This window comes from Arachis ipaensis, chromosome B5, assembly GCF_059453495.1.
Source record: "Arachis ipaensis isolate K30076 ecotype BB chromosome B5, ASM5945349v1, whole genome shotgun sequence".
Classification (NCBI taxonomy): Eukaryota; Viridiplantae; Streptophyta; class Magnoliopsida; order Fabales; family Fabaceae; genus Arachis; species Arachis ipaensis.
In genome coordinates, this window is record NC_142440.1 from 14,880,327 (window position 1) to 14,892,286 (window position 11,960).

An 11,960-nucleotide genomic window follows, 5' to 3' on the forward strand; every position below is an offset into this window, starting at 1 on the left:
ATGAAATTAAGCACAAAATTACAAACTTCTTAATTTAAAATTTAGATGTATATAATTAAAATTAACAATTTAAACTTGTATTATTATATTTATATTTTAAAAAAAATTAAAAATTAATTAGGCAATACCTCTAATTGACCATACAAGTATAATAATATAAGTACATTTATTTGTATTGAATTAAATAAAGTTATTAATTTGAATTATATCTATCTAAATTTTAAAGTTAATAATTTTATAATTTTAAATTGCTTGAATAAAATTATATGAAATAAAATGAATATGTTTATCTCAAGTACACTGGGTGAACTTTTTATTTTTATTTTTTTTGGTTTTATCTCGGGTATGTTTTCTCAAGGTGTTACACATTTTGAATGCACAGTACCTAATTTTTGTGTTTATTTATATTTTATTATTTGTACTCGAAAAATGTAATAATAGTGTAAAAACATAAATATCTCAATAAATAATGTATTTAAATAATTTAAAAATAAATAATATTAATATTGTCAAAGTATATATACTCGTTAATATTTTAATTAACTATTTATTTTGTTTAAAAAATTAAATCTATAAATCTCACAATGGTTATGAGATTTAAAATTATACTTTAACAGTATCATAAATTCATGTCTCATTGTTGACATTATAGTTGACCTGTTTAATGAAGCAAAGTTAAGGTTTTATTATAGTGCATAATTTTTTATGTGGGAATAATCTCTTTATCACATATATAATATATAATAGGACACAACTCTTGTTTTCGAGTGGTTGGTTCATTCGTTTGGATTTAATCAATCACAACAATAAAAATTATTTTTACTGATAAATTTTTAATCGTAATTACATAATACCATTATATATTTTATTTAATTTATGTTTTTGCGATAATTATAAATTTGTCGTTATTACTATATGTTATAATGACAATTATATAATTAATGTTAAAATTTTTTAGCGACAGAATATAAGACGGTTAATGTCTAATTGTCGAAAAATATATTAACGGCTATTTTATTGTCACTAAAAATAAAATAAGTTACCTTAAAAAAATAAATTTTCTAGTAATACAATTGTCAAGAATTTAAATCTCTCAAGAGATTAGTTTAACCTACTAAAATGAAAGATATTGTAAGAATATATATATATATATATATAAAGATACAACTTAACATACCTAATTTAGGCAATATTTATAATAGCAAACCATAATATATATCCATTATTTCAAGATTAAACAATTGAAAAACAAACATTAAATTGAATTGAACCAATAGGCTAGTAACATAAACCCAGGATCAATACAAATAATATAAAAGATCATCACATTGATATTAACTTTATTTAGAATATAGTCATATAAATTTATAACAGATCAATGCATTTATATTATTATTATCGCCAAAATATTCCATTAGAAGAATCCTCCGAAGCCATTGTTAAATGGATTATTGTGGTATGAAAAACCAAAAAAGCCTCCACCATTGTTATGGTTAGAATTTGAATGGTAAAGATAATTTTTAGTGTCGTTGCCGCCGCTACTTCTCCCAACACCATTTCTATTACTTGCATCATAGAGAAATAGACCATTATATTCTTGTTGGTGTTGGTATGATGGATACCAAACAGGGACATTCTGGTTACCAAATCCTCTCGTAGCGTCAAAAGGGTTGACACCGGTAGCAAAGGCTATGTTGAAAAGTACTCATACTTCCATGAGTAAGGTATGGGCCAATAACTCCAGGATTAACTTGAACCATGGTTAGATCTATTTGAAAAACAATTAAAACAAGTTACATTGAAAAATTGAACATTTATTATTAAGATAAAGAGGAGTTCTAGGAGGCCAGCACTTTTGTTAAATTCTGGCCAGCACTTAACCATCAAAAGAAAATTGAATGATTCTACACCATTAGATGTAATCTCACACCATTAAAAATATCATTGATGGCTAATTGATGTTTAAAAACTACAAAATCTGCTAGCCTCCTAGACTTTCTATAAGATAAAATTGACCAACAAGATTAACTTTGTTTAATAATAAAATTTATCAAATTTGTTAAATAATATACGAATTTATATATTCTTGTACCTTAATTTAACAATGGATTTTGCTTAATTGTAGAATCTACAAATGCAAAATAGAAAGATAAAATTTTGATATTTTAACTAACAATTTAAGGTTTTAAAGGATTTTATATAGATCTCTTTAGTGTATGACACTCGATTATGTCCTTTATCTATACAAAAAATAAAAAGTTATTATAACTCTAAAAGTTAAAATTTTAATAAAAAATATAAGAGATCTATACTATATGATCCATACCTATTATTTCATAGCTAAAAAAAATTCTTATTATAACTCCAAAATTTAAATTTTGAGCAAAAAACATGAGATCTTTACGAATATGATGCAAGTATCTATTTCCTTTTCAAAATAATAGTTGAAACCAAAATCAAATCATTCAAAATATCCAAAGTTAATATAACATTAATTAAGAAAGAAAAAGAAAGCTTACCACCGTGATAAAATATAGGTGCCACACTCTCAGCTGCTGTCATAACTGCTGCCTGATTTGCAATAATCTTGAGTGAAATTTGATTTTTCAAAGTCTGCTGGAGAAATGAAAAATTTTTTTTCAACTCTTTATTTTTTCACAACTTTGTCCAATCGTATCCCACCAATTGTTGGTGCTGTTGTCATTTTTAATTTTCTTTAAAACATTAGAAAGAGTTTCAGCTCGTTCTTTCTTAGCATTTAATCGATCCACAAGTGAATCGTTCTTTTTAACGAGATTCTGCATGTCCATCCTAGACATTTCCTCCATGATGTAACCAAGGAACTGATTACTACCTTGAGGTTGTTGTTCGTTTGAGAGAGCCATTTTTATTGTCTTTAATGAAGAATCGCCATAGCAATAGGCTTTTCCACTTGAAGAATATATGATCAAATCAACAACAGCATCACATAAAGATTTTTATTTCATTTGCCTTTTTCAGTAAGCCGTCTTTTCTCTTTGTAAAAGCGATTTGAAAATTTTTCTTATTCTCAATCCTCTTTATATCTCTCTTTTGTCTCCCTTTAGTTTTCTTGATCATTTCACCACCATTCTCCATTTTCAAAACTAGAGATTAGTAGTAACTTAGTGTATGTGACGTGAGTAGTATATAGTATTGTGTAATGATAAAGACTAATGTGTTTCATTATGTTTATATAGACTAATAAATATTTAGGATATTTAATTTTTATTTTATATTTTGCATTATTTATTTCTCTCAGATAATTTATTATTGTTTGATCTTTGACTTTCTAATAAGAACTACTCACACAGATATCAGATACAAATATATGGTGATAAAATCAGAGATTAAAAAGTCTATAATATAAAATTTAAGTGAGAAATATTCTTTTAAAAAATATATTAACATTTCTATATCATCAATCTTTCTCTTAAATCGTGAAAAAAGGAAATAGATTCTCTCAATTTTTTTTAATTATTTAATACAGTGTAATTTGTCATTTTACACTTTTTAAGTAGAATAAAAAAAATATGTGAAAAAAAATATTAAATAATAAAAATTAAATGATATTTTACTAAACAATTAAAGAAAAAATTTGAGAGAATCCACTCTAAAAGAAGAGTATATTTAATTAGTTTTTTTTTTTTTATTTTGCCAAGAACATAAGAGAAAGTGAGATTTCTTTGCAAGACCGAAATAATACAATTAGGTAAGCAATAAAATTCAATCTTTATTCAACCAACAAAATCTAAAATCCATTTAAATAAATGTAAGAAATATATCTTTAGATTTAGTGTCTCGTATTTTCTCTCTCTTACATTTAAAATACAAAACCAATATCTCTAAAATTAAATATATTTAAATTTAAAACAAAACATAATCCAAACAAGAGTAAAATACTATTTTACTTTCTAATGTATGGGTTAAGACCAAATTTTATCCCTAACGTTCTATTTTTATCCCCAAACATTTTATTTTAGTCTTTTGGTCAAAATTAAAATTTTTTCTTCCAAGAATACCCTTTTCACCTCTATTTTTAGCTCTTTTTTTTCTTATAGTTTTGTCATTTTCACTCATAGATCACTATAATAGCTACTATGAACAATTATGATTTTTGTCGTTATTTAGAAGAAAATTCTAATGAAAGAAAGGATATTTTTTAAAGGAAAATTGATTATTTTGACCAGATGATTAAAAGAGGACGAAATAAAACAGTTGAGATAAAAAAAATAGAATGTTTCAAACATAAAGACAAAATTAAGACTTTACCCTAACTATCAAATGTCACGCTTCCGGCTGCGCCACTCTGATAGCTCGGGTATTACGACGACTTTTAAAATATTTAATACTAAAGTATGAGCCTGTTTAAAATTTAAAACCGAATATTCAGAATACCTATCCATACGTTACAGTACAGATTACACTACTTATATATATACATACATACATACATCATACCAAAATACAAACCTTCACATAACAAAACTCCTATCCCTCTTGCAAAAGTTATAATATTAATGGCGAGGGAAGAGTAATAATAACTAAACTAAAACATCTTCTATTGCATAAGCTAAACACAACTACTCTTCATAAGATTCTTCGTCCGTTTCCTGAAAAGAGAAGTCTGTAGGGGGGTGAGAACCTACCCACATGGTCTCACCACAGATTTTCAGAATTTGTTATAAGAAGATATTTAATAGGTAAACTGTTTTTCAAACTCAGTGATTAAGTATCCGAAAATCCAAAACACAATTTTTCCTATAAAAGAAAATTAAAAGTTCCCTAACAGTATGAATGATCAATCTGTTCCAAACATAGGTTCATTAAGTCTATGCTGAACCAGCTTGATTTTTCATACTTTACTAATAACTCAATCAGAAACCAATAACAGTCTTCAACTCAGCGACTCAAACAATTCCACAACCAAATCATCATCTCATCATCATTATCCAAACTCAAAGGTACCACAACAGAAACAAACACAGGCAAAACATACAAGAAAAACACATGTATAGATTGTAGTTACAACAAATAGCTCAGATAGCAGTTAATAACAGTTAAGCAATTAGGCAGACCCAAACAAATTCAAACTCAAGCAAAGCATACAAGTGCACATGATGAATGTCTATTCTATGACTGTTGATATCAACTGTCGGTTACGTAGCCATCCCGACATGTTCTCAAGCTCAAATATATACCATGGGAAAAATCCCTAGGCTGACATGGGGAGAAGAGACAACACCCCAAACTGACATGAGGGAGATAACACCCTCAAGCTCAATATATTCAATCATTTCTCATAATTATTAGTTTCATTTCCGATACTAATTCATATCTCATTTTCACATTCATCCTCATTGTCATTCAATTATTCAAAAATCATACTCAAAAATCAATCTTCACTCTCATACTCATTCTCATCATACCACTTGTTAGTTTCTTCAATAATTCAGATTCAAAATATAATTCATTCTTTTCTAAATAAATCAAGCACAAAACGTAAATTTTTTCTTCATAATTCCCAAAAATCAAATTGTAAAATCCTTGCAAATCTAAATCTTTCTAGATAACCATGTTTAAACAAAGTCTCCAATTTTTATAAAAATTTGGACAGCATCTCCTCTAAAATTCGAACTATGCCACCCTTGCAGGCCAGGTCCCATCAAAACCCCATTTTTCAACCCATTCTCAACTAGTTTTCAATATCAAATCCTTTTCAAAATCAAACCAAATTCCAACATTAAACATCTTCTAGTAATTCAAGGAAAATCAATTCAATAACGACCAACTTAACAAACCGAAATAGCAAATCAAAATAACTAGCTTCCTCAATAATTCAGTAAACCAGTCAAATAAATAATCACAACCATCCAAATAGGTCAATTCAATTCATAAAAATCATGTAATTATAAAAATATATTTTTCATACTATTATCGACTTATAACAACTCTTAAAAGTAAAATGAATTTAAGAAAACACCCCTACCTCGACACGTTCAAACCACAATCCAATTGCCTCATGAAATTCCTTTCCTCTCAACCCGAAATCAATGGCAACTGAAACCTCAGCTCTGCTTGCTTCCTCAAAAGCAGAACAGCCTCAAACATGACGTGTGACCTCGGTTTCTAATTCCTAAAACATCAATATCGTGGAAACCTCAAAACACATAACAGAAAACCAAAGGCGATGATTTTGGGATAGAGACACTTACTGGAATAAAAGAACGACGCGCCAGCCACCCGAAACTTAACCGGTAGCAGCTCCGATAGCGGCCAGGAGCTTCAGTGGCTCAGCAACAACCTTAATTTTTGACATGCAAACCCATAAAATTAACTACAACATATATACATCAAAATCCTTAACCACAGATAGCTAGAATGATTACAGAAAGAGCTTCAAAGCGCGGGCAACTCACTGTAAAAAGAAGAAGGATAGAAGTGGAGCGGCGGCTCCAATGGCGACCTCTGGCAGCGGCGACGGAGACAGCTTTACAGACGGCGACGTGGTTTGGCGATGGGCAAACCGGCGGTGACAGATCTGACGTGCGTTTCCTCTCTCTGTGGCTGAGCTACCTTGCGGTTCTGTTTCCTCCCTCGCGTGTCCTTCTCTTGTGACGGAACAGTGGCAGCGACGGCATGGAGCACGGCACGGCGGTGGTGATGAGGCGTGGTGAAAACCAGCGACGACAGTAACGACGTGGCTGACGGCGATGGCTTCACAGACGGCGATGGCTTCACGGACGGTGACGCGACTGACGGCACGACTCCCTCTCATCGCGGATCTGGCGGCGGCAGCAGCGCGTTCCTCCCTCATCCTCGGATCTCCTTTCTTCTCTCTCCCCTTTCTCCCTCTTCGTGCTTCCCCTCTTCCCCTTTCTTTCTTTTATTTCTTTTCCAATTGCTGTTAGGTTTCTTTTTGTGTGTATTGAGTGTGAGTGTGTGACTGTGGATGAGTGAGTGAGGGGTGTGGCTACTGTTTGTGTGTTAGAGGGTTAGGATAGAAAATTAGGTTTAAGCAAAATTAGGATTAGGTTAGGGTTTAGTGTTTTGGAAGTGTAAATTAAGGTTTTGTTTAGAGTAAAATTATTAATAAAGTAATAAAGTAAAGTAATAATTTAAAACCAAGTTAAATATAAAGTAATTATCTTTGAAATACCATTGAATTATTAACTTGAAATCTATCTTCGAATAAATACTAATTCAATGAAAATTGATGATAATTAAATTAATTCTCCTTTATTTATAAAATAAGGTTAAAAATCTAAATATTTAAGAGTAAGATATATAAAATATTCACTATTTATTTATTTTCTTTTATAAGAACTCTAAATAATAAATAAGAATTTACTCAACTTATGTATAAAAATTTATAAAAATATAATCTTAAATAAATATAATAGATCATAAATAATTAATTAATAACTTTTCAAAATTAGGGGTCTTACAATAACCATTGTAAAATGGATTATTGTGGTATGGAAAACCAAAAAAGCCTCCACCATTGTTATGGTTAGAATTTGAATGGTAAAGATAATTTCCAGTGTCGTCGCCATCGCTGCTTCTCCTAACACCATTCCTGTTACTTGCATAATAGAGAAATAGATCATTATAAATATAAACTTTTTACGGCTATTAAAGTGGTCTTTATTGGCAATTATATAATTATTGTTAAAATTTTTTAGCGACAGAATATAAGACTGTTAATGTCTAATTGCCGATAAATATATTAACGACTATTTTTTTGTTTCAAAAAAATAAAATAAATTACCAAAAAAAATAATTTTTCGAGTAGTACAAGTGTCAGGAATTTAAATCTCTCAAGAGATTAGTTTTTAACCTATTAAAATGAAAGATATTGTAAGAATATATATATATATATAAAAGATACAACTTAACATATCTAATTTAGGACAATATTTATAATAGCAAACCATAATATATATCTATTTTTTCAAGGTTCAACAATTGGAAAACAAACATTGAATTGAATGGAACCAATAGGCTAGTAACATAAACCCATAATCAATACAAATAATATAAAAAATCATCACATTGATAGTAAATTTATTTAAAACGTAGTCATATAAAGTTATTATTTATATTGTTATTATCGCCAAAATATTCCATTAAAAGCATCCTCCGAGGCCATAACCATTGTAAAATGGATTATTGTGGTATGGAAAACCAAAAAAGCCTCCACCATTATTATAGTTAGAATTTGAATGGTAAAGATAATTTCCAATGTTGTCACCATCGCTGCTTCTTCCAACACCATTCCTGTTACTTGTATCATAGAGAAATAAATCATTATATCCTTGTTGGCAGGGACGGACCCAAGAACAACAATAAGGGGGCACTTGCCCCCACTGTGTTTTTAATTTTTTTTTAAAATAATATAATTATATATAATGTATCCCCACTTTAAATTTTAAATGACCCCATTATAAATAAATTAAACTCAATTAGTTAAAGTTTTAAATTTATTTTTTTATTTTTTTTTATTTTAATTATTATTTAACCTAATCAAATTTAGTTCTTATGCCAATTACTTCTTTATTCTCTTAAACTCTCTTATTATTTTTATATTTTCAACCTTCTTTTTCTATTCCTTATCTAGTGGTCATCTTCTCTTCATCAAAAAGTACATTTTAAATTTTCTATTTTTTTATATAACTCTTTATGACTTTATGTATTTTTCAATTTCATTGTTTCTCTTTTTGATATTTTCAATTACAAATTTTAATTCAAACAATTATAGTTTAGGTATTAATCTAATATTTTATTTTCTTCATGACTTTATATATTTTATTTTATTCTCGATTTATTCATCTTAATTACTTATTTTTTATCTTTTATTCTATTACATGTACCTATGTTGCATATAAAATTTTAAAATGAATTGATTAATTTACCAATTTAGAATATATTTTTTATTTTTAGAAATAATAATAAAAAAATATTTTAATTACAATACATAATTAAATAGATGCATAAAATCTTTCATCTAACATTATATCAAAATTAAATTAAAAAATATAACAAATTTAATTATTTTAAAAAGAAAGAAAAAAATTATAAATTATGCTTCTATTATTTTATATAAACATACTTTTCATATACAGATTTAATTTTTCTAGTATTTATATATAATTCTAGTTTTAAATTATAAATACTAGTGTATTATTAGGTGCTACTGTGCCAATTGATTTAGTCTTTTATTATTAAATGTGTATAAAAAAATTAATTAGAAAAATAAGTTATCTATAATTTAATTAAAATATTTTAAGTTCCAGTTTTAGAAATAAAAAATATTTTTCTATAAATTATTTATAATGAATAATATTTTAAGAATGAAAGTGTTCACTAACTTTTTTTAATTTTTATATCTCCATATAATTAATAATATTTAATAAAATTTATTTTAGTATATATATTTTTACCCTCACTCCTAAAGTTTTCTAGATCCGTCACTGCTTGTTGGTGTTGGTATGATGGATACCAAACATGGCCATTTTGGTTACCAAATCCTCTCGTAGCATCAAAAGGGTTGACACCGGTAGCAAAGGCTATGTTGGAAAAAGTACTCATACTTCCATGAGTAGTGTATGGTCCAATAACTCCAGAATTAACTTGAACCAAGGTTTGATCTATTTGAAAAATAATTAAAACAAGTCACATTGAAAAATTGAACATTTATTATTAAGATAAAATTGGCCAACAAGATTAACTTTGTTTAATAATAAAATTTATCAAATTTGTTACATAATATACGAATTCATTTATTCTTATACCTTTATTTAACAATGGATTTTGCTTAATTGTAGAATCTACAAATACAGATTTTTTTTAATAGAAAGATAAAATTTTAATATTTTAACTAACAATTTAAGATTTTTAAGGATTTTATATAGATTTCTTTAGTATATGATACTCGATTATGCCCTTTACCTATACAAAAAAAAAAGTTATTATAACTCTAAAAGTTAAAATTTTAATTAAAAAATATAAGAGATCTCTACTATATGATCCATACCTATTATTTCCTAGCTAAAGGAAAAATTTGTGTAAAATGGTATATGGAGATTTTGGAAAAAATAATAATTCTTGTTATCACTCCAAAATTTAAATTTTGAGCAAAAAGTATGAGATCTTTATATGTACGATGCAAGTATCTATTTCCAGTTTTTTTTTTCAAAATGATAGTTGAAACCAAAATCAAATCATTCAAAATATCCAAAGTTAATATAACATTAATTAAGAAAGACAAAGAAAGCTTACAACCGTGATAAAATGTAGGTGCCACACTCTCAACTGCAGTCGTAACTGCAGCCTAATTTGCAACAATCTTGAGTGAAATTTGATTTTTTAAAGTCTGCTGGAGAACTATAAGAATTGTTTCCATCTCTTTATTTTTTTCACAATTTTGACCAATCATATCCCACCAATTAGTGGTGCTGTTATCATTTTTAATTGTCTTTAAAACGTTAGAAAGAGTTTCAGCTCATTCTTTCTCAGCATTTAATCGATTCACAAGTGAATTGTTCTTTTTAACAAGATTCTGCATGTCCATCCTAGACATTTCCTCCATGATGTAACCAAGGAACTGATTACTATCTTGAGGTTGTTGTTCGTTTGAGAGAGCCATTTTTATTGTCTTTAACGAAGAATCGCCATAGCAATAGGCTTTTCCACTTGAAGAATATATGATCAAATCAACACCAGCATCACATAAATATTTTATTTCATTTGCCTTTTTCAGTAAGCCATCTTTTCTCTTTGTAAAAGCGATTTGACAATTTTTCTTATTCTCAATCCTCTTTATATCTCTCTTTTGTCTTCCTTTAATTTTCTTGATCATTTCACCACCATTCTCCATTTTCAAAACTATAGATTATTAGCAACTTAGTGTATGTGATGTGAGTAGTATAGAGTATTGTGTAATGATGAAGACTAATGTGTTTCATTATGTTTATATAGACTAATAAATATTTAGGATATTTAATTTCTATTTTACTTTTTGCATTATTTGCTTCTCTCAAATAATTTATTATTGTTTGATCTTTGACTTTCTAATAAGAAATACTCACACAGATATTAGATACAAATATATGGTGATAAAATCAGAGATTAAAAAGTCTATAATATAAAATTTAAGTGAGAAATATTCTTTTAAAAAATATATTAGCATTTCTATATCTTCGATCTTTTTCTTAAATCGAGAAAAAAAAGGAAATAGATTCTCTCAACTTTTTTTTAATTATTTAATAAAGTGTAATTTGTCATCTTACACTTCTTAAGTGGAATATAAAAAATATGTGAGAAAAAATATTAAATAATATTTTACTAAATAATTAAAAAAAAAAATTTGAGAGAACCACTCTAAAAGAGGAGTATATTTAATTAGTTATTTTTTTTATTTTGCCAAGAATATAAGAGAAAGTGAGATTTCTTTGCAAGACCGAAATAATGCAATTAGGTAAGCAATAAAATTCAATCTTTATTCAACGAACAAAATTTAAAATCTATTTAAATAAATGTAAGAAATATATCTTTAGATTTAGTGTCTCGTATTTTCTTTCTCTTACATTTAAAATACAAAACCAATATCTCTAAAAATAAATGTATTTAAATTTAAAACAAAACATAATCCAAACAAGAGTAAAATACTATTTTACTTTCTAATGTATGGGTTAAGACCAAATTTTATTCCTAACGTTCTATTTTTATCTCCAAACATTTTATTTTGTCTTATTTTAGTCTTTGGGTCAAAATTAAAATTTTTTCTTCCAAGAATACCCTTTTCACCTCTATTTTTCGCTCTTTTTTTTTCTTATAGTTTTGTCATTTTCACTCATAGATCACTATAATAGCTAATATAAAAAATTATGATTTTTGTCATTATTTAGAAGAAAATTCTAATGAAAGAAAGGATATTTTTG

General features: G+C 27.3%; 1 protein-coding gene across 1 annotated transcript; it reads right to left on the reverse strand.

The window, feature by feature from the left end:
• Window positions 1–10,522: 10,522 nt before the first annotated feature.
• On the reverse strand, window positions 10,523–10,897 carry LOC107640209 (floral homeotic protein AGAMOUS-like). The gene has a single exon (XM_016343756.1). It carries the CDS (start codon window positions 10,895–10,897, stop codon window positions 10,523–10,525), a length of 375 nt encoding a protein of 124 aa, XP_016199242.1.
• Window positions 10,898–11,960: the final 1,063 nt, after the last annotated feature.

Excerpts from the sequence above, each read along its gene's own strand:
- LOC107640209 (XM_016343756.1), bottom strand. The coding sequence starts at position 10,897 with ATGGAGAATGGTGGTGAAATGATCAAGAAAATTAAAGGAAGACAAAAG.